The following is a 27,827-nucleotide window of genomic DNA, read 5'->3' as shown; positions in this document are numbered from 1 at the left end:
CACTGCTGGCAGGCACTCTGCTAGTTGTATCAAACAAAACAAAGTCAGCTAAACAGTGACAAGGGCTGAGGAGGAAAAATCCAAAGCAGGGAAAGAAGGAGTCTAGGGGCAGGAGCATCTTCAGGTAGACTTGTGAGTAGAGTCAAGGAAGTGAGGGAACAAGTCAGGTGGCTGGCTGGGTGTGCTAGCTCATTGACTTTATGTCCACCACACAGTCCTGGCGAGGGGTGCAGTCAAACCTGTCAACCAGGTCAGCCTGATGCTGCCCACTTGGAAGTGTGGCCTTCTCATAGCCAGGACCCTGGGAAGTGCGCTGTCTGCACTACTCACCCTGAAAGCTACTGGAGCCCTATCAGGGGCCACACGGCTGCACCCACCAACCTGTGACCCTCCTGCATGCTGCATGCCTGCATGTGGCTGCGCGCATCTGAAGAGGGACTGGTGGACGAGTACTGGACTTGAGCTGGACTGGGCTGGGCTGCTTTCTTGATACATAAGTGCTTCTTGAATAAAGCCTTTTCTTAGACACAGAGGAGTATGCCTCTAGTCAACCTGGCCTCACACACTGGCTGTTCATTCTGAGGGCCCAGCCGGGGCAAAAGCCCGGGGACAGGAGCTTGCCCAGTGGATTCACTGAGAAGTAAAGGGCCTGCATGGCCAGAGCTGAGATAAGAGAGGAAAGCTCTACTCCTGATAGGGCCTCGGGCTCTTTCTCCGAGTCGGATGGATGGGTCTAAGCAGAGGCATGTTAAGGTGTGGCTTAGGTTTTAACAGACTGCTGGCTGTTGAGTGGCCCACAGAGTGTAGGATCCAGGGCAAAGGTAGCCCGTGGCTGAGGCTCCCCCCAGGCTAGAGATGAGCATGATTTACACAGAGTGGGGAATGGGGTGGTAGGAAAGGTTGAATGTTGGATACCTTTTGAAGGCACAGCAAACCAAATGTGGCTAAGGGTTTGATCCAGGACGTGAGAAAGAAGAAATGAGGGGCAGTATCAGTTGATACTGAGCTGCATACCCGGTGTTCCTGAGGAGATGCCAAGGTGACTGCTATGTACACGAATGTGGCTTTTGGAAGCCAGGCCCAGGATAAGATGGAGCCTGGAGATTAGCCCTGGGGCTGGCCAAGATCACAGGGTTCAAGTGCAGTTGGAAAAGAGGGGCAAGGCCTGACCTTGGGGCATGAGTCACAACTGTACACAACTTCAAGAATTTCACCTCTGACAAGCCTCTAAGAATGAACAAGGAGCCCCGTGACACAGTGGTTAAGTGCTGGATAGCTGACTAAAAGTCTGGCAGTTCAAATCCACCCAGAGGTTCCGAGAGAGACAGACCTGATGAGCCACTTCCATAACGCCTGTCTGTGGCCCTCCAGTCGATTCTGCCTCACGGCAGGACCTGTCCATCAAAGCAGAACTGCCCCAGAGGGCTGCCAAGGCTGTCAGCGGATGGCCCCATCTCTCTCCCACAGCCACTTTCCAGCTCGCTGTTAGATGCTGACCCAAAGCACCACAGCCAGGCAAACCCTGCGGAGTAGGTCTGACCCATGGGGGGAGGTAGGGGGGCATGACCACTGAGAATCAATGACGGTGCCTAACAGCAGCAGCACTGAAGATGAGGACTTCAGCGTCCCCAAAGGTGGCTCTCCACATCAAACCCTATGCCCAAGCCTTTTGCCACCCAGTCAATCCCAACTCAGGGTGAACCTCTCGGGCAGCGAAGAAGCCCCTTCGGGCAGAGCCAGCCTGCTCTTTCTGTCTCAGAGCAGTGGGCGGATGCTAGCCCCCCATCTTGCGGTGAGCAGCCCAACATCAGGGTCCCTTCTCCGGGCCACAGCGTGACACAATTCCACCTCCTTCCCGGAGATGACACCGAGCCCGCAAATGACACACTGCACACCGCGCCACTCACCTTTCAAAGTAAGCTGAGACTTCTCAAAAGGCAGGGCCACTCCTGCCCGACTGGTGCTGGCGGATGCCATGTCATCACCGTGAGACTGTAAGACAAGCACAACCGGGGGTTTAGAGAAGGCCCGCTGAGAAGATGGGTAGAACGAACCCAATCTTAATACTGGAGTGAAAGCGAAAGAGCGAGACAGTGCAACCATCCAAGCACCTGTGGCCGTGCTACTCCCGGCAGTGTCTGTCCATCCATCAGTCTGTCCATCCTGTAATAGTTTTTCCGTCTGCCCTGTACTAGCTTTGGGGCTAAGGAGGTCTTAGATAGCCTTGAAAGGACAGAAGACTGCTGTGTCAGTCTCAGGGGAAGTCTCCAGGTAGTGCACCAGAGCAAATGGGGGCCTTTCCTCCTTTGTCCCCCACCACTCAGGATTCACTCCCCATCCTCCCCTGATGCCCACAGTCTTAAAAACTGTTTTGTCCAATAAGTCCAAAGGACTAACAGACCATGCAAATGCCGGGCTCCACAACCCTGAGGTCAGAAGAACTAGCAGGTGCCGACTGCTCTGAAAAGGATCACATTAGAAGGTTCCGGAGAGAGTGGGAAGGAGCCCTGTGGAGTAGCAGGTTACATCAGACACAAGGTCAGCAGAGTGAACCATCCAGCGAAGGAGAGAGGGGCGGCTGTCTGCTCCCATGAAGACTCACAGTCTCAGAAACCCAAAGGGGAAGTTCTGGTCTCTCCAACAGGTCTCTGTGAGTCGGAATCACGTCGAACACATTGGCGTTTCTGGTTTGGAACAGAACTCAAAATCATAAAAGAGACCAGGTTTACTGGTCAGACAGAGCCTGGTGGAACCCCTCAGACAATGGCCCGTACCCTGTGGGTCCGAAGCTGAACTCACCCCCATATGAGAACAGGGAACCATTTAAGATCAAAGGGCAGCATTTCTCCAAGGGCAAAGTCAAAGAGAGGCAGGAAGAGAGACCGAAACAGGAAGCACAGGGAAGAAGCAGGATAAGGGACGAGTGTGCCAGGTGGAGCTTGCAATCGACGGGCTGAACAGAATGTGTGCCAATTGCTGTTGGTGAAATTATGATCTGCTCTGTAAACCTTGCCCTGATTCATAATAAAAGGTTTAATTTCTAAACTGTTTTGTCGTATCCTTTGTCTGGTTTTGTGTTATTTCAGGCAGCAGGTGGAACCAGGCCCCGTCCACCCACTTGGCTGGCAGTGGAAGTCCATCTCTTCCACTTGGCGTCAACCCTTCCCTCACGGTGGTTCTGTAACAGAGTTCGTGCTCTGGGAAGTATTTGCTCATGCTGTGATGTAGCCATCCCAACTGTTGACACGGTTCATGGTTATCAGGTAGTCCTACAACCCTGGTGCGACAGAACAAAACACGGCCCTGTCCTGGGCCACCTCACCAGTGTCATTCAGTTTGAATCCACTGTCGCAGCCACTGCAGTTATCTATCTCCTTGAAGCTCCTCCCTCATTTCATTAGTAATTTTTTTAATCGTGTTAATGTCACCAGAAAACTCACCAGGCAAGCTTCTGGCACATAAACAGGTGATCCCAAAGAGTAATTTTTACTTTAAAAAACTACATTTCAATATTGGCAAACCATGTAGTCCCCTGCTTTCCAGGAAGCAACGGGCTCGGTTTATTCACTTTCTTTTTTTTTTTTTTTTGGCTCTTTTCAGTTTATTGCATGAAGGAGTTACACTAGTCCAAGTTAAAAGTGGACCCCAAATGGTTACATCATACAAGCTGTGAGGTTTTAAACTTGTGACAAGAGACAGAGGGAATTTTTCTATTCATTGCAAGGAAATCCTCATTAAGCTTCCGTGAGCCACAAGCACTTAAAACCCATGAACCTTCAGCTGGTCGTCCTTAGCCAGTCCAATCTCTACAAGGAACTGGCATATGTTCTTGCGCTGGTCACCCTGGAGCTGAATCACTTCTCCATATTCTGGATGCTAAATCACAGTCCCATTGCAGGCAAATTTCTTCTTAAAGGCCTTCACTAGCTTCTTTTTGTCGTAGTCATCAGCGATCCCTTGGACAGTGGTCAGGGCCTTCCTGCCGCTGCGCTGTTGAACTCTTATATGGATATAATCCTCTGTCCCCGCAGGCAGCAGGTCATCACCCTTACTGGCATCAGCAAAGGGGTCGAAAGAGTGGAGGTTCTGCAAAAATCATATCATTGACTGTACACCTCCATGATAGGATTGCTGAAGACTAATGGGTGCATAAGCAAATGTGGTGAAGAAAGCTGATGGTGCCCGGCTATCAAAAGAGACAGTGTCTGGGGTCTTAAAGGCTTGAAGTTGAACAAGCGGCCATCTAGCTCAGAAGCAAATAAGCCCACATGGAAGAAGCACACCGGCCAGTGCGATCACGAGGTGCCAAGGGACCAGGTATAAGGCATCATGCAAAAAAAAGATGTAAGTGTGTGTATGTATGTGTATATATGTGTATATATGTGTATATGTATATATGTATATGTATATGTATATATGTATATATATACCATATTAAATGAAGGGGGAAGTGCAGAGTGGAGACCCAAGGCCCAAGTGTCGGCCAATGGAGATCCCCTCATAGAGGGGTTTAGGAGAGGAGATGGGTCAATTAGGGTGTGAGGTAGTACCGATGAAAAACACAGCTTTCCCCCAGATCCTGGATGCTTCCTCCCGCCAACTACCAAGATCCGAATTCTACCTTGCAGGGCTGGATAGGACAGAGGCTGTACACTGGTACATATGAGGGCTGGAGACACAGGGAATCCAGGGTGGATGATACCTTCAGGACAAGGGTGTGAGGGACGATGCTGGGAGAGTGGAGGGTGAGTGGGTTGGAAAGGGGGAACTGATTACAAGGATCTACATGTGACCTCTTCCCTGGGAGAGGGACAGCAGAGAAGGGGGGAAGGGAGACTCCGGATAGGGCAAGATATGACAAAATAACGATGTATAAATTACCAAGGGCACATGAGGGAGGGGGGAATGGGGAGGGAGGGGGAAAAAAAAGAGGACCTGATGCAAGGGGCTTAAGTGGAGAGCAAATGCCTTGAGAATGATTGGGGCAGGGAATGTATGGATGTGCTTTATACAATTGATGTATGTATATGTATGGATTGTGGTAAGAGTTGTATGAGTCCCTAATAAAATGTAAAAGAAGAAAAGAGAAAAAAATGATTAGGGCAAAGACTGTACAGATGTGCTTTATACAATTGATGTATGTATATGTATGAACTGTGATAAGAATTGTATGAGCCCCAATAAATTGTTAAAAAAAAAAAAAAAGAGTGGAGGTTCTGGATAGCGGGCATACGATACGATTCCTTTTCCTTGGTGGAAACGGCCTGCAGAAGGCGGCGGCTGGAGAAGGCGGGCAGGGGGACGGAGTGTTGGGAAGCGAGGGGGCTCGAGGGGGAGGCTGCTGAGTCCTCGGTGGCGGCTCAGTGACTGGGCGGTTTATTCATTTTCGAGAACACACCTGCCACAAACACAAATTGACTTCCTCTGCCCTTGAGTCCTATTGAGGGAAAATGGTATTTCGCAGGAAAAGCAAGTAATTCAGCTTTTAATCCATTTCCTGGACTGAGGCATACAGCCATGCTGGGTGAGCATCCCACCCAGTGGTACAGGGCCTTCTGCTAGAGATGACCACTGCCTCGTCACGGCGTTCCAGAGCCACATCGGCTTCACTCTGACCCCTGGCCAAGCACCGCATGCTGTGGCGACCCGTGCACAGCCAGCGCAGGCCAGTGGGACACCACTTCACTCAGGCCCAGGTGTCAACAGTGGGAATCACCTTCGATTTTCTGCCATGGGGAAAATGTAATCATGGTGAGAAAAAGACGTTTCATCTTATTGGCACATAGTTCTGTCCTTGCAAAACCTGAGGTGTCTCAGGGACTTCCAGGGGGTCTGAAGGCCACACAGAGAACTGCTGCTCCACAAAGACTAAAACTCCTGCTCTGTTCCTATCCCGCCAACCCCTTCTTCAATGTGATTAGTATCAGCTTTCTCCTCGTTTCCTATTTTGACAAGTTGGTTAGCCTTAGAGAGAAAAAATATATATGTACATGTATATAGTTGTTAGTGGTCCTGGAGTGCACAGTAGGCCTGCTCCACAGGCATGTTGAGGAAGTAACGTGTTTTTTTTTTGTTTTTCCAGCAAATTGCCACACCTGTCTTTTGAGGCACTTCTGGGTGGGTTTGAACCGTCAACCTTTCAAACACAGCCATCTGTACTACCCAGGGGTCCCTTTAAGCAAAACGCAAAACTGCCCACTATCATGACCCCAGTATGGCTTTTCATTTTGGACTAGACCAGAGAATGTACATAGGTAGAGATAAGAGATAAAAGCTCACAACACACAGAATCCAGGAACAGGAATAGCGATACCACAAGGGTAGGGGGAAGGGGAGGAAGGGGGATGAAGAGGGACCCGATCCCAACGACCAACATAAACCACACACTCCCCTCCAGGGGAAAGAACAATAGAAACCATGGGGGAAGTGAGTCAGCAGTCGGTGTGAGATATGAAAATAATAACAATTTATAATCTATCAAGGGGCCATGGGTGGGGATGAGCTGACACCAAGGGCTCAAAAGAAAATAAATATCTAGAATGATGGCCACATATGTACAAATATGCCTGATACAATAGATGTACAGATGATAATAAGAATTGTAAGAGCCCCCAATAAAAGGATCTTTTAATAAAAAAAAGAAAAGAAAAACTTAGAAGTGGTTGCCATCCTATCAGTTAGTTCCAACTCGTAACTGCTGCAAAGGGGGCGACTTGAACTGCCCCACAGGATTTCTAGGGCAGGAACTTTTACAGAAGCCAACAGTCAAGTCTTCGAAGCAGCTGGCAGGTACAAACTACTGCCCTTTTGGTTAACACTCAAACACTTTAACCAGTGTGCCACTAGGCTTCCCCTTACAATGGAAGCCCTTTATATGAGAATCCATTATCACCACAGCTAAGTGATATTAACATTTTCCATAGCTAACATCAAACTCTGTTTTATTCTTTCAAAGTTTTAGCCACAAGCAAACAAAACCAGAATTGGCCTTATTTATAAGCCCGACGCATCTCTTGGGCAGTCACTATGCACCTATCAGAAGAGGCTGGGTACTGCTATGAGACTTGCTAACCCGGTTTTAGCAGAGCAGACAGACTAGGAAGAAAAGCGTGGCACTCTACTTCTAGAACAATCCAAAGCATCATACCCTGTGCATCACAGAGGGCTGGTCCACAACTCATCAGGTGGGTGTGTGGAATAGACGGTGTTTCCAGCCACTGTGCCGGAGGCTGCCATGGGATGCTAGTTTACCACAACGTGAGGGTCCCTATGAGTCAAGAGCAGCTTGTGACAGTGAGAACTCACTGCAGGGGCAAGGATTTATTTAATGTGGCTCTTCTAGCCTTTGCCCTGCATGGCTCTGGAAACAAGGTGGGGGAAGATACTGATAGGATTCACCTATGAGTTACTGTGAATAGGATTCCCTGGAATGCCATCCTGTTGTGTATAAAATATGCCCTCTGAGAACCATCAGAAGTCAGGAGTAGAGCACATCCTGTGGCCCCCGGAATCCTCCTGGATCCAAGTGACAGCTACATCAGAGTAGCAGCAGCAAAACCAGGAGTTGGATCATGGAGCAGAGTGATGGACCTCACAACCCACAGAGCAAGCAGAGCAGATGCTTTCGTGCAGGATGCTGGCCTGGGGAGTGAACTGCCGCTGGACACTTAATTGGGGAGTTGGACTTACTGACCCAAGGGGAGCTGAGCGCCTCCCAGCTGAGGCTCCCCGGGGTAGGATGCTATAGGGCACTGACTTCAGGAAGCTGGACTTGCTGATCCTTGGTGCTCTAGCTGGATGCCTTCATGTTGAATGCCCTTTAAGCATTTACTAGAAGACTCGACAGAACTTTGTAACATGTCCTGATAAACAACTCAACCCTGAGTATTGCTCACTGGCATTACAATTTATTCACTTCTTTAATAAACCCTTGAATCCGGATGTTTTTTAAATTCTGTGTGGCCACTGCAATGGATATTGGAAACTCGAGAAGAAACACAGTGCCCTTTAATTAAAGCTTTATACCGCTACCATCTAGTCCATAATGACTCGTAGCAGCTAGAACTGCTCCTGTGGGTTTCTGAGGCTGTAAATACTTATGGAAGCAGAACACCTCGTGTTTCTCCTGAGGAGAATGTAATGTGTCACTGAATTGTAGATGTGGAAACTGTCGGATTGTCGTATGGGATATAGGCCATTAATACGGACCTCCTAGCCATAATTGCTTTGATGTGGTAAACAGAAATGGAGGGAGATGTGCTGGACTTCCTCTGGTTTCCCTGCTGCCAGGCGGCAGGGGTCAGATCTGTCTTCATCACCCGCTCTTCCTCACGTTGTTCCTACAGCATGGTACTCTGTGCTGGGTCCGAGAGCTCATTGCCATGGCCACACAGAATGCACAGACCATACTCATGATCACGGGGGTTGATGAGCAAGGTTAATGGGGACCCCAAGTCAGGCCTGACGAACGGTAAGGATACAGTTGTTGATCTACACCAACACCTCTCCTCAGCCAGCAGCCAAGTCGTCATTTGTTTCACTGTGATTTTAACGACATGAACTACATATTTCTGGGTTCCCCCTCTTCTTACCACCTCTAGTGGACATGCGAACCACATATGATAATTCTGAACGCTAGTCCTGTGGCTATGATTCTATCTTGGTGGGAGGTCTCTGTTATGAAATGGAGGTGGGACTCAAGTCCCGACCTTAGTAGAAGGTGTAAAGTCACATCCCTTGTCTCCTTGTGGGTATCTTTAAGACTGCTTGAGTAGAGGGTGTGAGTTAAGGCACCATCCATTTGCCTTGAGGGTATAGTCAGCTTAACAACAAACTACATCTCCATCAAAGTCACCCCTCAGTATATAAGATTCATCTGGGACATGGGAAAATCAAGGGACTCTTTGGAAGAGCAAGTCCAGAATCTCTACCGGAAGTGGTGGAGGCTGCTGAAACCAGATGCGCCAGAGCCTGCGACACAGAGACTCAGAGGAGCAGAGCTGAGACTGAGACTATGGGGTATTGAGACGACAGATCTACGGGACAGAGCAATCGGTGGGTTGACTCCATGCCCTATGGAGGCAAAGGGCAAGTGACCACATGGCTGAGAAGAGGGGTGGCTATAGACCAATGTTCGTCAAGCCCAGCAGTTCTCAACCTGGGGGTCGCGACCCCTTTGGGGGTTGAACAACCCTTTCACAGGGGTCGCCAATTCATAACAAGAGCAAAATTACAGTGATGAAGTAGCAATTTCATGTGGTCAGGGGGGGGGGGGCTCACCACAACATAAGGTACTGTATTAAAGGGTCGAGGCATTAGGAAAGTTGAGACCATTGGTCAGGCCTGACTTGGGGTCACCATTAGCCTTGCTCATCAACCCCCGTGATCATGAGTATGGTCTGTGCATTCTGTGTGGCCATGGCAATGAGCTCTCGGACCCAGCACAGAGTACCGTGCTGTAGGAACAACGTGAGGAAGAGCGGGTGATGAAGACAGGTCTGACCCCTGCCGCCTGGCAGCAGGGGAACCAAAGGAAGTCCAGCACATCTCCCTCCATTTCTGTTTACCACGCTGGCCGCTTTGCTGTATGTATTCTGAACACAATAAAGTGTTTAAAACAGAGAACTGCTCTGAGCAGAGTTCTACTCTGAAACACAAGAATGGACTCACGTGCAATTTTGTTTGCTTCACTGTGATTTTAATGACTTCTTGCTCCCTCTAATGGACATGAGAACCACAGCCTCTACCACCCTGAGGCCAGACAATCTAGATGGCTTCCACCTACCATGACCTGCTGCTCTCACAGAGACATGGGAGTTCTGGACAGAGCGAGAAAAATGTAAAGGGAAACTCAAGATCATTACAACAAAAAGGGCCAGGCACAGTTCTGATAAAAACAGGTGCCTCCCCCATGACTGGGGCTGTTAGACACCCTCAAGACGGGGTATCGATTACCTATCTGGCAGCCAAACAACAGACAGGCCTAGAAGCAAGAGCACACTCAGGGTTGCAACTAACGTTATCCAGGAAAATGTGGACCAGTTGGTGAAGGGAAAACTAACTTGCCCTGTACACTGTTACACAAACCACAATGAAAAATAGTAATTCGTCTACTTGCTATTTCTTCTTCTTGTCCTTTGGCCCCTTCCACTTAGTAAAGTCAGCAACTGACACCATTTCTGTTAACTGAGTGAACCAGATCAGGTCGCTCTGCTCAAAACTCTCCAATGGCGTCAAGTCAAAGTCCTAAAAGTGACCTTTGATACGCTGTGCACAGAGGGCGTGAGGGGGCCAGGGCCTGAGGCCACCTCTCAGCTGTGAGGCCTACCCTCAAATTTCAAGTTGAAGAGACTTATCGGAATGACCGCCACTCCTCGTGTCCAGCTGCCTCAAATAGCAGCCTTCCTATTTGTGACCTCTGAGGCCATCCTGTGTCCCTTTTCTGGTGCCTGCCCACCACCTCCTCCCCAAGACCCCTGTGTCTGTCTATGGGAAAGTTAGTGGCTCGATCAGGCTACCAGAAACTGCTCAATGGTGGCCCCTTTCAAGTGACTTCGACATACTGCCATCCCTCAGGTCAGACATCTCTACAATCCCCTCGTCCCACCCGGAGACCTCACTGACTTCATGAACTCCCTTGGACACCCGCTCCCCCTCCTCCAGCCACACAGGTTCCTCCCTCGATCGACTCGCTGCTCAAGGCCACTTGCCAGACATGCTCCCACTTGGATCTCCAGGCTTCGAGCCCTTCAATCTAGAAGGCTCCTGCCCCAGGGTCCTCGGGGTTTGTTCTCTCACAGCCCTGGGGCGTCCACCGAAATGCCACTCCCCGTGTCATTCTTATCCTGGGCCTCTCTCGCTGACATTGCCCACACCATACTGAGTTATCGTCTTCACTGCCTGCCTCCCCGACGGGAAGGGAAGGTCCCTGAGGACTGAGGTGTGTGTTCCCTGCTACAGCCCTAGTGGGAGAACGGCCCCCTCTTAGTAGGAACTCGGGGTTTGCTGATGAACACATTTGAGTAGCAGCATTGGTTCTGCGGGGGCTCCAGGGTAGAGCTCTTGCCCGCGGTCGAAAGCTGCCGCAACAGAAACATCATAAACAGGCAGCGTGAGCAAACAGAAATGTACCTTATCTGGGAGTAGAGCTACCAAGAGGGCAAGGGGAAGGTGGGGGAGAAATGAAGAACTGGTCGCAATGATCTACATATAACCCCTTCTTCTAGTGAAATGGACAACAGAAAAGTGGGTAAAAGGAGATCGCCATTGGTTGGTGGGGGGGACGGTTTTATAAATTATCAAGGATTCATGAGGGAGGGAGGGGAGGAGAGGGGAGAAATAAGGAGCTGATAACAAGAGCTCAAGTAGAAAGCAAATGTTTGGAAAATGGTGATGACAACATATGTACAGATGTGAATGACACAGTGGATGGATAGCGAGGTAGTTAGTTTATTGTGCCAACCTGGCTGATAAATACATGTGAGGTTAATTGAAGGGTGGAGGGATAAATGGCTCAGTGAGCCTCGAGTTCTCGGGTCTCTTACTTTCTGAATGTAGGACCAGGGTGCAGCTGCCTTAGCAGTTCCCTGCTTTGGCTGGCAAAGCTCACTTCCAGCAAGCCATCCCTAAGGAGAAGCCACATGAACCTACCCCAATGCAGCCCTGGATGCTGGAGCACCCGTCTGGAGACCCCTGACAGCACTGAGATGCTTACACGCTCACTGACTCGGCTTTCCTCCTGCAGTCAGCATCATTGCATCTGTTTTGTGAGATGGAGGAGGACTTTGTGGATTGGTGTTGGACATAAGGATTAATGGGTTAATTTTGGACTTGTGGGTTTGGGCAGCACTGGGTTGGGATGTTTTCTTAATGCGCACTTAACCTTATATATAACTCTCGCTTATACATGAGTTTCTGTGGATTCGTTTCTCTAAGGTACCTAGACTAACACAGATGGATTGTGATAAGGGCTGTAAGAGCCCCCAATAAAATGATTTAGAAAAAGAAAAGGAATGTATCTTCTCAGTTTAAGAAGCTGGCAATGCAAACCCAGAGTGCTGGCACAGTGGGCTTTCTCTCTACCTCTTGCTCAGAAGGAACGACCTTGTCTCCTCAGCTCTGATTCCTGGTTCCTCAATGTCTTGTTGGCATTTATCTTGTGCCAGCTGTCCGGTGTGTTTATCTCTTTTACATCTCAAAAGAGATTGACTCAATCAATCCTTCTCCGGCTTCATTAACCTAACAAAGGTAACCCTTTCCCAAATGGGATTATGACCATGACATGAAGGTCAGGATTTTACAACATATATTTTTCGGGGCTACAATACAATTCTCCTAACATGTGAGGGACAGCATGGTTGGAGGGGGTAACAGTCTATGCATCTTTGATTCCACTAGAAGTTTCCAAGAAGGATCTGAGGCTTCTAGAAGCTTAGGTGTTGCTTTGATACTTCAAAGATTCAGCACAGCTAGGAAGACGGGCCTGGTGAGTGGGGTCCAGAAATCAGCCCACGAAAGCCCGCAGTTCACAACACTCCTATGCTAGTGTCCATGGAGCTGCTTATAGACAACTCGGAGGAAGCTCTCAATGGATTAAATTTGTTTGGAGTGCAGTGTTTAAAAAAAACAAAACAGGATGCGATGTAGCACCAATGAAGAATACAGCTTTCCTCCAGTTCCTAAATGCTTCCTCCCACACAACTACCATGATCCGAATTCTACCTTGCAAGTCTGGATAGAGCAGAGAATGTACACTGGTACAGATAGGAGCTGGAGGCACAGGGAATCCAGGGTGGATGATACCTTCAGGACCAGGGGTGTGAGAGGCAATACTGGGAGGGTAGAGGGTGAGTGGGTTGGAAAGAGGGAACCGATTACAAGGATCTACATGTGACCTCCTCCCTGGGGGACGGGAAACAGAAAAGGGAGTGAAGGGAGACGCCGGGCAGGGCAAGATATGACAAAATAATAATTTATAAATTATCAAGGGCTTATGAGGGAGGGGGAGCGGGGAAGGAGGGAGAAAAAAAGAGGATTTGATGCAAAGGGCTTAAGTGGAGAGCAAATGCTTTGAAAATGATGAGGGCAAAGAATGTACAGAAGTGCTTTATACAATTGATGTATGTATGGATTGTGATAAGAGTTGTATGAGTCCCTAATAAAATGTTTAATAAAAATAAAACAACTCTCTCCCTTTTACCAGATTAGCTGAGAGGTTAGGATTCTGACGACTGACATTGGTGACAAACCCCCTATCCTTCTTGGTAACTTCTGGTAGGGTCAAAGAGGCATAGACTGTAATCCCCTCCCCCACCCCTACCCTGCGTCCCAGGATTACTCTCCTAGGTATTTGCCATGAGAAGATTCTCCAACACCAGCAGACCTCAGACCTCAGCCTAGGCAACCTGGGTGGGAGCTGGAGGGGGTGGGGAGTTCCTCCTCTGCTGTCTGGGGTCACTCTGAATCAGAACCAACTGAATGTCACCCAACAACAACCACAGAGTAGTTCAAGGCCCCAGAGTGGCACCTGCGGTCGGCTGGAAACCAAACCCCACCCAACAGCACTGTGGAAGAGCCCAGGCAGGGGTCAGGTTCTAAACAGACTACCACTGGGCCTACACCACAGTGAGCGGGTTTTCTCAAAATCAGCACATAACCCTCCCCAACACACACACCAAACCAACCAACCAACACACCATCGCATCATACAGAATAGTACCTGAAATAGGTGGATTCAATCCACATGGACAGATCTCAAGCAGTAAGGCTGGAGGGTGAGGGAGTGGGGCAAGTGGCAGGCCAAGTATCTACTCAAGTGCTGCTGGGATTTGTATGTTGTGGGAACACAAACGTACTAATGAAATTCTAATGCCTGAGACGGGGAGAAACCACACCAAGTGCAGGGCAGAAGCTGGGGGTGGGCTGGGGGTTTCAACTGTATCTGCAACATTTTGTTTTAAAAGGAAGTGCTGAGGCAAACATAACAAAATGTTAATATTCATTAAATACTGGTGATGATTTTTAGAACTGATTTTTTTTCTTTTTTTTTTAAACATTTTACTAGGGGCTCATACAACTCTTATCACAATCCACACATATACATACATCAATTGTATAAAGCACATCCCTACATTCTTTGCCCTAATCACTCTCAAAGCATTTGCTCTCCACTTAAGCCCTCTGCATCAGGTCCTCTTTTTTTTTCCCCTCCCCCCCTGCTCCTCCCTCCCTCGTGAGCCCTTGATAATCCACAGATTGTTATTTTGTCATATCTTGCCCTATCCAGAGTCTCCCTTCCCCCCCTTCTCTGCCATCCATCTCCCAGGGAGGAGGTCACACGTGGATCCCTGTAATCAGTTCCCCCCTTTCAACCCACTCACCCTCCACTCTCCCAGCATCACCCCTCACACCCCTGGTAGGACTGATTTTTCTGGACCATTTTATACGCTTGATCTTTTTCATAATTTAACAGAAAAGATCCTATCTTGAGTAATGCAGGAAAGATTAATGGTTATAAATTAATCTTTCAGTAACTGGGTGAAAGCAGGTGATTCATTTTTTATAGCCTTTAAGAACGAAACAAAAATGTACTTTAAAAAGGTTTTAAGTCTTTGGGGAACGCTTTCTTTCCTGAGGTAACTTTGGTGAGGGTAGTATTATTTAAAGAAGAGCTGGTTCTCCATAAACCAAAGCCTTCTGCTGGGGTTGCCTTTGGTCCGAGCTCTTAGAAACAAATCGGAAGGCCCCTCAGGCCCTGTTACATGGTAGAAATATCAGTCCTCTTGCTCTTTACTTCCCCGCCCCAAAATGCAATCAATCAGATAAATTCTACAAAGAGCTGAGCAGAAAGAAACTGTACAGGGAAGCAGGAGAAATAGGGTCGATACACACCCATGCTTTCTTTCTCCTAATGTCTTTCTAAAGTCCACAGCCTATTAACAATAATCCATGTCAATTATAGGGGCCTCTGTCTGGCCCTCCAAATCCAAATAGCAAAACACCACCTTGACTTTTCTAGGTAGTGCCCAAACTAGAAAACAGTTGTGTACTTACCAGGGACTAGCGGGAAGAGCAGTCAGGGAAGGAGTGCCTACTGGTATGGGGTTTCTCATTCAAACTCATGGCCATGAGTCAAGTCTGGTGGTGGTGGCGGCAGGATAGGTTATGGGCTGCACTGCTGACCACAAGGCTAGCTAGCAGTTCAAAACCACCATACACTCTTGGAAGAATGGTGGGGTTTTCTACTCCCTTAAATATTTACAGTCCCCAAAACCCACAGGGGCAGTTTTACCTTGCCCTATCTGGTCACTAGGAGATAGTTTCTTATCCTGATGTTCTGGAATTCTAATTCCAGCAGGGATAATTATACCATTCTGTGGATAAACCAAACACCATTCAAGTTGTGCACTTTAAAATAGGGTGAATTTTAAAATGCACAAATGATCTCTCAATATCTTTAGAAAAGATTTGAATTAAAATAGTTTTTTTAAAAATCTCAAAGTAACAATAATCATAAAATATTGTTTCTATGACACAAGAATAGATCATTGTTTAAAAAAGAAACATTCTGAGAATAAAAAAGCGTTTTTGTATAGGAAGATTCTCAAGAGAAACAAAGCTGATAAAGTGAAAAGCTACACTAAAAAGTAGCCCCAAAAGGATAAGGAGGGAGGGGAAAATGAGGAGATGATACCAAGGGCTCAAGTAGAAAGCAAATGTTTTGAGAATGATGATGACACTGTATGGCTTGTGATAGAGTTGTACGAGCCCCCAATAAAATGATTTTTTAAGTAGTCCCAAAAGAAGCTGGTATATAAGACAGAAAAGATTATTTAATAGTGGATTAGCCTTAAGTATCTAATTTCCAACTTAAAGTCCAGAAGTAAAAAAGAAGATTGCCAAAGAAATGCTACAAAATATCCTTCTTAAAGAATCCCCATTTCAAGACAGGTTCCCCCCGAGTACCTAGAAGAGCGAAAAAGAACCATGCTGTGGCAAGCTGTCAGGAAGTTTCAGAACATGAGAATAAAGGAAAAACCAACAGCCCTCCTAGTCACAGGAACCGTAACCACATCAGACTTGTCTATGGAAATACGGGTGCTCTAGGACAATGCAATGCCTTCAGATTATAAAATAAAATAATTTCTAATCTAGAATTCTATAAAGAAGAAAACCATCAAAGTAGAAGAAAATAATACTTTCAGATGTACAGTCTCACAAAAGTTATTTCCCAAGCTCCCTCTCTCAAAACGTAACTAAAAGATGTCAATGAAAAGGACAACAGGAAACCGGATACCCACAGGGTGAGGTAAAAGGAGTTCCGAGACATCCTTGAAAAGCCTGCAAGTAGAAGGTACCCATCACATTTGGGCATTTTTTTTTAATCATTTTATTGGGAGCTCTTACAGGTATTATAATCCATAATTATATTAGATCAAGCATAATTGTACAATTACTGCCACCATCATTTTCAAAACATTTTCTTTCTTCTTCAATTCTTTGATATCAGCTCCCCTTTATCCCCTCCCTGCTCCCCCTCCCCATGCCAGAAGGAACCTTATTCTTATATGATAAATATTTTTGTCTTGCCCTATCTCACCTTTGGGCATTCTGACCATCCAACCTTGACAGGATCTTTCAGATCAAGTAACCCTGGGCCGGTCTTTGCAGGCAAACAGGCTAGACCGTTCACTAGACCTTGAGTGAGGTCAAGTAGGAGACTCACCCTCAGTTTCTTCATGTGTGAAAACAGCCCTCCTAAGATTCGTGTACAGATTAGATGGAGTTCAGGTTAAGTGCACTTCAAATATTAACTAAAAGCTAGCACAGTTCTTCTTGATGCTGAAATGACAGGCTCTGGGATGGCCGTGACCTTGATTCCTGAAATTCTTGATCCAGCTCCGAGTCAAAAAACCACTGAGCACAGCTCTCCAGAGAGAGGGTCAGTGGAGCTGATACGGGGAAGAGTAGGGACAATGATTCTCCCACTGTGAAAATCCACAGAGCTGCCAGTTTCTTCCCTGTACATCGACCCCACACCCACCTCTAGCAGAATGTGCTAGCAGAAGGGCCCGTCCTAACGGTTCTCCCTCTCCCTCCCCATCGTACACTTTTCATTTCCAACATCAACGCTGTCTGTTGGCTTCTTTCCTTTGTCCCGCCGTGAGTTACTTTCTATTCTCCAAAGGCCCATATTGAAAACTAATCACACCAAACCGAACTTGGCCAAATGACATGTGTACAAAAGACGGAAGCTCAAGAAAGGAGAGGGGAAGGGGGAAGTCATCTCCCTCCCATTGGAAGTGGGGTAGAACTCAGCTAACAGCAAAACGAAGCTGGGAAAAACAGATCACCAGACAACACAGAAAGCCAAAGGCATGGGCAGGCACGGAGGTTGAAGACTGCCCATGCTCAGGCAAGGTGTTCGGAATTTCCCTGGAAGTAGTGTGCGCCTGACCGAAATCACTAGATGCTTGTGAGGAAGCTGGGAAGGTGAGGTGGTATGGGGAACTGAACTAGCGGGTCCTTCGCTAATGGAAACGAGCTCTTTCCTTTTCTTCCAACCGCTCAACGTTCTTGAGGTCCTAAGAGACGGAGGTGACTCAACAGCCCTTCAAAGCAGGTCCCTTGACTGATCCCCACGCGAGTCTGTCCAGACACCCACTACCACGCTAACAAACAGACAGAAGCACCAGACTTGGCCTCAGAAGACGAAGGTTCAGGCCCCACTTCACTGTGTGTCCTCACGCTGGTGGCTTCGCCCCGCTGGGCTTTCTCCTTTTCAAATCTGTAAAAGTCAGGATCTCTGACAAACAATAAAACCAACATGGTACTCCTCTGAAAACCCTTTACCTCTCCTCGCTGGGGATCTCTACATTGGCTGTAAACCCCTCAGGCCAGGCTGTTTCCAGAAATTGGCACCAACACGGATTTCGGCAGCACTACAAAGATGTGCACTTGGAAGGGTAGGCTGCTCAAGAAGAAGAAGTAAATGAAACCCATTAACTTGTGGCTTTCCAAAGGCGCTCTGAACTTGAACAAAACAGCGAGAAAACCCACAGCCTAGAGAAATGTGCATGAGTCTAAAAGCACTGCGACTAGGGGTGTACTTCGTATGTGCAAAAGCTTATGCCAAGCAAAACATGCTTACACATGTCTCTGTGATCAGGGATTGCTACAGAGAAGTTCTCTTCTCAGTTATGCACCGGTCTTAGTCCTGATAGGATGCCTTTAAAAAAAAAAAAAGTCTACTCAAAAGTTTGGCTTCCAAGGGGCTCTGCAGAGACAGTTAAGTTTAAGGTTGAGAGGTCAAGGTAAGGGCTGGGCTCTGGGGGACTGCCATGAGTTTATCTTGACAGATTTTCTCAAAAGACACAGGACGGTCACAAAGGCTTATCTGAGCTTTCAGAAAACGGACAACCGCACTGTGGAGGAAAAGGCCAAGGAACTTCTTCCCATCGCGATGCACCTGCCTGCTCATTCTTTGAGGGTGCCAAGGGCTGTCCCTAGGGACTTTCATTGGCAATTTAAAAGTGTAGAAACCTAGATGGAGGCTATGTTAGGAGATAGTAGCTTTGTGTTTTCATAATATTTGTGTCATAAAAGTTTCTAGTTTTGTAGCCGTCATTTGTTACTTCCCCTTGTCTAACTACAATGCTTTTGATGAACTTCAAACACTGACTAGAACAAGCTTCTATTTCAAAAGGTAACTTCTGGTAGGAAGCAATCCTCCCGGAAATGTACCGACACTACTCCCTTGGTGACCTCATCCAGCCTCCGAACTAAGTACCATCCATATGCCAACAGCTCCCATGTGTGTATCTCCAGGCCAGGACTGTTGCCAGATTTCTGCACCTAATTGCCCACAAAGCACCTTCATTGGGCTTTCTAATCGGCATCTTACAAACAACAGGGACGCCACTGGGTCCCATCCCTGAGCTTTCTGTCGTCTTCCCTCCACCTCAGTTAATTACCAGAGCTCCATTCTTTCAGTTGTTCATGCCAACGACCTGGGCAGCATCCCTGACTCCTCTCTTTCGCTCACATCCTCTAGTCGACTCTGCTCATAAACAAATCCTGTTGGCTCAACTTCAGAATGTATCCAGAATCCAACTGTCTCTCACTGCGCGGTGACTCCCACTCTGGCCTACCTTCCTCCTGAGCCTCCTAACTGCCCACGCCGCCCTCCACCCTCCAGCTCCCCTTAACCCTCTCCATAAACTGACCAGAGTAACTGTTCGACCCACTGCCACCAAGTCCATTCCAACTCACAGTGGCCCCGTTGGGCAGGGAAGAACCGCTTCAAAGGGTTTCCTTGACCATGAATCTTTATGGAAGCCAAGTGGCACCTGCTTCTCCAAAGAGGACCAGGGAGTGGGTGTGAACTGCGCTCCTTTCAGTTAGCAGCCCAGCGTTTCACACACTATGCCACCAGGCTCCAGAGACCGTTCAAAGGTTAACTCGCTCACGTCACTGCCCTGCTCAGAAGCCTCACGGAGTGAAAACCACCATCTTTACAATGTCCCACAAGGACCTGCACAACCTGCTCTGCTCTCTTCCCGCCCCTCAATGCCTCTCTGACCTCAGCTCCTATCGCTATCCCAAGGCCTCACTCCCCTGCAGACACCCTGGGCTCCCAGGTTGACCACAATTACACGAGGGACACGCATGCCCTCTTTCAGTCCTTTTGGGCCTGCCAGACCACTCTACCTCCATTCAGCTATATGCTTCCTTCCTTTCCTATGGCAGTTACATAATCTTCCAGTCAACTTGAGAAAAGGGGTGGACTCTGACCTGTCAATCAGGTCATAGCCAATCATATCTCTGTGTGGGCGTGGCCTTCTCCTGAGGATTCTGGGAACTCCTGTCTTCCTCCCTGGAGGCAGGACACACACACTCTCTGCTTGACAGTCCTGTTGACAAGCCACATGGAGCTAAGCTGATGGAACCAGAGCCCTGGAGCTGCAGGAGGCAGCTGGAGAACCATGCCAACAGAGATGCTTCCACCACCACTAGATCCACGAGACTTTCTACCCACTAACCTGTGACTTTCCTGAATTCGGCATCATTGCATGTGCTGCGTGAGTCTAGAAAGGAATTTATGGATTAGTATTGAGCATATGGGCTAATATGGGACTTACGAACTTGATCTGGACTGGGCTGGGATGTTTTCTCAATATACCATTGCTCTTTAACATAAAGCTCTTTCCTTTTTCTTTTTTAATATTTTTATTGGGGGTTCTTATATCTCTTATCACAATCCCTACATTCTTCCAATGTGTCAACCACATTTTCACATATGCCGCCATCATCTTCAAAGCATTCTCTTCCCACTTGAGCCCCTGATATCAGCTCCCCATTTCTTCCCCCACCCTCACGAACCCTTGATAAGTTATAGATTATTTTTCCCACGGCTTACATTGTCCTCCGTCACCACTCACCCACTTTTCCATTATTCATCCCCTGGGAGGGGGTTCTAGATTGATCCATGTGAAAACTCTTTCTGTTTGGTGTGTGTGTTATTGTTTGACGTGAACTTGTTTGTAGCAAGACTCCAAGTCCATTTCAGTGTCACTTTCCTCCTCTTTTCTTTAAGTCCCTCAGACCACTGTCTAGATTTGAGGGCAAAGGAATCTGGAGGGGAAAGCTCTTTCTTATACACACGAGTATCTCTGGATTTGCTTCTCTGGTCAACCCAGACTGGATTCCCTCATCCAGCCCCCTTTTGCCCCACACCCTCATTCTGCCTTCAGACCTTTGCTCAGCTGTCACCTTCTCAGGGAGGCTTTTTCTTACTCACCCCATCAGGGGTTCTCAACCTTCCTAATGCTGAGACTCTTTCAGACAGTTCCTCATGTGGTGGTGACTCCACAACCATAAAGTTATTTTCGTTGCTGCTTCATCACTGTCATTTTGCTACTGTTATGAATCTGATGGCCCCTGTGAAAGGGTTGTTCGACCCCCCAAAGGGGTCACAACCCACAGGCTGGAAACTACATAAAACTGCAGCCTCCACAATACCCCACAGCCCTCCCTCCGGGCTGCTTTCTCGCAATATGCTAAATACTTCACTTCTTCATTTTGTTCAGAAGGAGTCTTGGTGTGGGTTAAGCGTTTACTTGGCTGCTAACCACAAGGGCAGCCGTCCACTCCATGGGAGAAAGATGATGATGCCGAGGCCGTCTGCTCCCCGCGAGAGGTACAGTCTCAGCAACCCTGAGGGAGCGTTCCACTCGATTCCCAGCAGTGGGTTGGATGGGTGGCTTTTGTATTGCTCATGGGAACCGTGGGGACCCAGGGGTTAAGTGTTTGGCTGCGAACTGAAAGGTCAGCACTTGGTATCCATCAACCACTCTGAGGGAGAGATGAGACTACGGTTGGCTTCTTGAAGATCACAACCATAGAGCCACACTTCCATGAATTTTGCGGGAGCCACTTTTAACCCAATACATCCAAAATGCCAGCATAAACGCTATGTGCATCGTAACTTAAATAATATAAAAAATCAATGAAATGTTGTGCTTTTTTCACACTAAGTTCTTGAAACTGTGTATGTGGTGCACATCGGCAGGGCTCGGTAGCTGCTCGGGGCTAGTGGCCACTGCATCGGCAGAGCCCCAGGGCACTCACTGCCTGGCACCGGGCGGGCACATCTAGTCACAGAATGCAAGAACATTTCTCTCGGGAGGAAGAGGCAGCTGCAGCTTACTACAGGGTTTTCTAAACTTCCCTGAATCACACTGTGCATGTGAAAATTTGGCTGTGACCCTTAGTCATACTAATATTCCTGAAAACGCCATTTTTTGTATCCCTGGCGAGGTGGTCTTTTAAGATTGAAGCTTTTATCGTATCCATGAATGAAAATGGGCAACAGTGTAACAGCGATTAAAAAAACAACTTTCCTCTAGTTCCTAAATGCTTCCTCCCCACCCCACCCCCACTATCATGATCCCAATTCTACCTTACAAATCTGGCTAGACCAGAGGATATACACTGGTACAGATAGGAACTGGAAACATAGGGAACCCAATAAAAGTATTAAAAAACCCAGGACAGATGATCCCTTCAGGACCAGGGCTGAGAGTAGAGATACTAGGAGGGTGGAAGGAGGGTGGGGTAGAAAGGGGGAGCCGATTACAAGGATCTACATATAACCTCCTCCCTGGGGGACGGACAACAAAAAAGTGGGTGAAGAGAGACGTCAGACGGGGCAAGATATGACAAAATAATAATTTATAAATTATCAAGGGTTCATGAGGGAAGCAGGAGTTGAGGGGGGGGGAACGAAGAGCTGATACCAAGAACTCAAATAGAAAGCAAATGTTTTGAGAATGCTGGTGGCAACAAATGTACAAATGTGCTTGACACAATGGATGGATGGATTGTGATAAGCATTGTACGAGCCCCCAGTAAAATGACTAAATTAAAAAAAAGAAAATGGGCAACTCCAGGGATGAGAAGGCCTGGCCCTTGCTCCCCGCTCATTTAGGAGACTGGGACCTACAGGCCATGACATCTTCACAGGTTTCTTCTGCTGTGAAGCGGGGACAGTGCTGGCCTTCATGAGAACATCAGAGGAGCAGTCTGTACTCGCCCTTTCTAGGTGGGAAAGTCATGTAGGCATATAGAGAGGTTGAGAAGTCAACTGAAGCCTTTCACCCAGTCCCCTCCCCCTAGTTTTCCACAGCCTAGTGACAGAGAGAAGAGAAAGCCTGTCTGAGAAGACAGGCGCTGAAGATCTGGGTTTAAATCGTCTGCCAATTACCAGTGTGTCACCTCTAGGAATTCATTTATTCACCAAATATTTGCCACGTCCCCCAACATATAGGCCCTTTTGGCTAGTGGCCTAATAAAACATGAACCCTACCCTGGAGGTAACCTGCAGTCTAGTAGTCGGAGTCCCTGGGTGGCAAATGGTGAAGGTGACTTTTCACTAAAAGGTTAGTGGCTTGAACCTACCAAGAGGCACCTAAGAGCATTGGCCTGGTGATCTGTTCCGGAAAGGTCTGGAACACACAGTGGAGCAAAGGGATCCCGTGCCACACCCAGCGTGGCCAGGAGTCTAAATGGCTGGACGGCAGCTGGTTGAAAGGGTGAAGGGGTGGCAAACAGGAAGAGCAATGAAGTGTTCAAAGCCAAGTCCCCTCCCTTGTGCTCATTGTGACAGGGGGGTACCACTTCTCCGGGGGACATCACACTCGGTTACGTACAGAGCTGGCAAAAAGAAGACCCTGGAGGAGAGGGGTTAACAAGTGCTGCAACCGTGGGCTTAAATCGACCGCGGAGGATGACGGCACAGGACTACACAATGTTTCCTTCTGTTGTACAATGGGCTGTTGGAACCAACAGGAGGGAATCTGATAACAACAGTATTTAACTCACAGGGAGGCTACACAACATTAATTTAAATGTGTTCAACGACTCCAAACGCGTGGAATTCAGTCACTTAAGTACTTAAAACTAGAACCCAAAATGAGGCTGGGTCCTCGGAATAGGCACCCCAGTTTACACTGCATTCTGAAATTCAGGTCGCTTTTGCTGTCAGTAAACATGAAAACAAGAGGAAAGGATGTACAGACTTACTGAAGACATTTAATCCCCAAATCATGATCCAGGTCACAGTGCTACGGAACACAGACCTCTCAGTCACCCTACCCAGTTCGTTAAGATAAGCAGCTGCGTCTTTACAGAGGCTGAATAATTTACACCAAAGAAAGAAGCCACAGACTGAACAGGTAGACACTCTTCTGGCCACGGTGTCAGTTGCCACCATGCTGACCTGGGCTTGGTCCAGGTCAACAGTTCAGACAAAAAGCGATTTGGGGGCCAAAGGAAATTGCCCATTCCACCACCACCCACCCCTTCCCGCTCGCGGCCACCCACGCTTTGAAAATGAGCTGATCTGGGGAACTCCAGGGCAAGATGATCTGCAGGGCGAGGTTTCAGGAGAGGGAACCGTGTCCAAGCAGGACTGAGGGAGCGTGACAACTGCGAAATCCTCAAGTCCCTCTGAAGTTTATCCACTGAGCGGGGACTGGAATCAAAGTCTCTGAGAGCAAGCATTTCCAGAGGGATGGAAGACAGAGCCTCTCGGAGGAGTTCAGGATGCACTTCATCCCATCCTTCCTCTCTCCCTCCAAACCAGCCGCCCTTTCGCAGGAAGCCAGTTTCAGCGCAGCCCCAAGTAGTCCCTGACTCCCAATTTCCCACGCCCCCACCCCCAAACACCACCCGTCTCCATCCCCGGGCTGTGGAGCGCGAATCGTCTTCCGGAAAGACCCGCACCCTCTGCCTCAGCGCGCCCCTCGGAGCACAGCTCGGCCGCCCCCGCCCGCGCGCCCACCCCACTAGGGCAGGAGCTGGGACACCCCTCCTCGGAGGCCGGAACCGCGGCGCCAGGCCCCTCCCACAGGAAGCCGCCGCCCCCCGGCGCCCGCGCCGCGCCGCCCCCGGCCCAGCCCGCGCCGCCCGCCGCCCCCGCGCCGCCCGCCGCCCGCGCCCGCGCCCGCGCCGCGTCACCGCGCCGGAGCTCGGTACCTGCCGCGGCCCCAGCGGCGGCTCCCAACGCCTCTCACTTCCGCCTTCTACCGCCCGCACTCCGGCAGGGTCACGTGACGCGGCGCGGTCACCTGACCCGGAAGAGGCTGGCCGGCCCGCAGGTGTGGGCAGCCCGGGCGGCGGCTGCTCGCTGGGAGTCGGGAATGCCATCCTCCTTGGATTCTTTAAAGTGGGCGGATTCTGGGTCCTGGAGTAATCCTCCGAATTGAGAGCCACGTGCCTGGGTGCCGCCTCCCACCAGTCTTTAGAGGCGGGACTCTTAGCCTTGGCATCCTCCATGTGGAGTAAACAGACAGTGGCCACCGAAATGCTGGCTGCCAGGTAAAATAGCCGCGCGTGACTCTGCGCCCGGGGTGGGGGTGGGGGTGGAAGTTGTTGGTGGCAGTGCCACGGAGTTGATTCTGACTCCGGTGATCTTCGGTATACTGCCTCGACCTGCACCATTCACAGTCATTGCCGTTTTTGAATCCCTGTCACAGCCACTGTGTCAACCCATTTCATGGAAAGTCGTCTTTTCGGTTGACCTTCTGTACTTCACCAAGCATGATGTCCCTTTCCAGGAACTTGTCCCTCTTGGTGGCATGTCCAAAGTCTGTGAAATGGAAGACAGTGTTCTACATCTGACTTGGGTGAATAGTGACTTGGGTCTTGAAAACTCAAGAGTCGCCTTCCAGGGGCAACTATTTGTCTCTCCATGTTCAGAGGAGAGACTTGGAAACATTTCATCCAGTGAACTAACTGGACTGCATCCACATCAGTCCACATCAGTCTCCACAACCCTGAGACCAGAAGAACCAGATGGGGCCTGGCTACCATGATCAACTGCGAATGTGGATCAACGAATGTGGAACAGCTCAAAGTCACCAAAGAGACTCAACTTACTGGTCAGAAACGGATGGGATCCTCAAGGCTATGGTACATCGTCATCCTCAGATCTGGAACTGAGCTCACCCTGGTGGTAGACTAAATATCCAACTAAACCAGATAAAAAGGGCAGCATTTACCCAACCAAAGGGTAAGAAAGGAGAAATGGACATGGAAACAAGATGCACAGGAGGAAAGCAGGATAAGGGATGGTGCACTGAGGGGACAATGAGTTGGAACAAAATGTATATGAATTGTTGAATGTGAAATTGATGGTCTGCTTTATAAACTTTCAGCTAACAATAAAAAGTATGTGTATTTTTTTTTAAACTGCATGGAATGACATCTCACCATCCTAATTTCCAAGCAGCATTCTGGCTGTACTTTTTATAAGACTGATTTTATTTAGTTAGTATTTATTTGTGTAGTATTCTTCCCCAACATCAAGTTCTCAGTCCAGCATTCACAGACATTCAGCTTGGGTCCACCATCACCAATACCCACTGCCTTCAAGTGGATTCCACCTCATAGCGACACTGTATAGGGCTTCAGGCACAGTACACTTTTACAGGAGCAGCCAGCCTTCTCTTTCTCCCAAAGATTGGCCTCGTGGACTTGAACCTCATTCCACAGTGCCCCCAGGGCTCCTTGATGCATTCTGTGAAGCAGGACATTGTATGATATGTGTGTTAGGTAAACAATACATCTATGTTGGGTAAGAATATACAGGCAGTCCCGAGATTACAAATGAATTGTCTTTAAATCAAATTTGAACACTAGTGACAAGAGTTATATACTGTTGGTATATAACATCAGTGAGTTACATAGTAGTTTTATATATAGTATACAGTAGATTATGCATAAAAACATTAAAGAAACATTTCCATATATCCAAACATTTTAACGTAATATGGTAACAATGTTTTGGTTACCATATTACAAAGCACAACAGTGCCTTTTTGTTATGACGAACCATTGCACATACTTCAGGGAGCTCTGGGAGTGCAGTGGTTAAAGTGCTTGGCTGCGAACTGAAAAGTTAGCAGTTAGGACCTACCGAAGGCTCAGCAGGAGAAAGCTATGGCTTCCATAAAGAATGCAGCCTTGGTAACCCTTTGGGGCAGGTTCTATTCTACCCTACATGGTTGCTGTGAGAATCAACTTGATAGCAACAGGTATGGTTTACATGTGTTTCAAGTGTTTTATATAATGGATTTTATGGGGGTTGAGGCCATACATGCAGTTAGGTATTGTCCAAATGGATGCTATGACGATACACAGGGGTCCTCAAACTTTTTAAACGGGGCCAGTTCACTGTCCTTCAGACCCATTGGAGGGACGGACTATAGTTTAAAAAAAAACTATGAACAAATTCCTATGCATACTGCATATACCTTATTTTGAAGTAAAAAAAAAAACAAACAGGGAAAAACACCCGGCAGGCCAGATAAATGACCTTGGTGGGCCGCATGTGGCCTGTGGCTATAGTGTGAGGATGCCTACATAGTATACAGGACACCCAGTTGAATTTTAATTTCAGATAAATGTTGAATCATTTTTTGTTTTTGTTTTTTTATAGTTGCATCTTTATTAGAAAGTCTCTGCTGCCGACTTAGCGTTTTCCACCAACCCGGGGAGCGGACACTTTCACGGGCTTCACAATCTTTTGCTTAGGTGCCGCCTTGGTGGGGGCCTTAGTAGCAGCCATTGCTGTCTTTTTAGAAGCTTGCTTTGCCTTTTTTGCTTCCTTGGCAGCTCTGATGGCCTGTTCTCGCTGGGCCTTTCTAACCTCAGGCTTCTGATTCCTCTTGGCCATGATATCAGCAAGAGACGCACCAGTGATGGCCCTCTGGAATTTGACTGCACGGCGAGTTCTTTTCTTTTGAATTTCTTCCGACTGCCCCTTCTTGTGCTTCCTCCTGTACAGGACAGTACAGTTGATCTGCCGAGGGTTCCTCTTGGAAAGGAATGCCGACTCGCATTTTGCATTCAGGAACTGGAAAACCTTTCCGTCGGTCCTGGCGTAGCGCCGCCCGTGCCCGGGGTAAATCTTGTAGCCGCTGAAGCTGCACAGCTCGACCTTCATGGCTGCGGCAGCAGAGGGCCGGGGAAGACGGCGAAGAGGAGTGAATCGTTTTTTGTATCTGTCCCTTATAGTATTTAAATAGGTCCCTTATAGTATTTAAATACTTGTATTACATCGCGATAGATTTGTACTAAAAGGCCCTGGTGCCACAGTGGAAAAGTACTAGGCTGCTAACTGGAAAGTCGGCAGTTAGAACCCACCCATCAGCCTGGCAGGGCGATCTGCTCCTGCAAAGACTACTCAGTCATCAACTCCATTCCGAAGCATAGCAACCCTACAGTGCTGTATCAGGCGAGAGCAACCACATCACTATATTGATAAT

The 27,827-nt window shown here is 48.2% G+C and overlaps 2 protein-coding genes across 3 annotated transcripts in view; both read right to left on the bottom strand.

Annotated features, from left to right (window-relative positions):
- Positions 1-24,643, bottom strand: part of WWP2 (WW domain containing E3 ubiquitin protein ligase 2) — a 160,755-nt gene extending 136,112 nt beyond the window's left edge. For both annotated transcript variants that reach the window (XM_075536269.1, XM_075536268.1), the window contains exons 1-2: positions 24,535-24,643; positions 1,908-1,992 (exon numbers count right to left, since the gene is read on the bottom strand). In XM_075536269.1, the coding sequence (XP_075392384.1) occupies positions 1,908-1,977 (70 nt within the window). In that variant the 5' untranslated portion in view covers positions 1,978-1,992; positions 24,535-24,643. The remainder of the gene's footprint in view (positions 1-1,907; positions 1,993-24,534) is intronic.
- Positions 24,644-26,974: 2,331 nt separating this feature from the next.
- LOC142431383 (large ribosomal subunit protein eL24-like) lies at positions 26,975-27,540 on the bottom strand. The gene has a single exon (XM_075536288.1). It carries the CDS (start codon positions 27,503-27,505, stop codon positions 27,032-27,034), a length of 474 nt encoding a protein of 157 aa, XP_075392403.1. The 5' UTR covers positions 27,506-27,540; the 3' UTR covers positions 26,975-27,031.
- Positions 27,541-27,827: the final 287 nt, after the last annotated feature.

Source organism: Tenrec ecaudatus, chromosome 18, assembly GCF_050624435.1.
Source record: "Tenrec ecaudatus isolate mTenEca1 chromosome 18, mTenEca1.hap1, whole genome shotgun sequence".
Lineage (NCBI taxonomy): Eukaryota > Metazoa > Chordata > Mammalia > Afrosoricida > Tenrecidae > Tenrec > Tenrec ecaudatus.
This window is presented reverse-complemented; position numbering and strand designations above follow the sequence as displayed.

What these genes read in the sequence shown, in the direction of transcription:
- LOC142431383 (XM_075536288.1), bottom strand. Translation starts at nt 27,505, where the DNA reads ATGAAGGTCGAGCTGTGCAGCTTCAGCGGCTACAAGATTTACCCCGGG.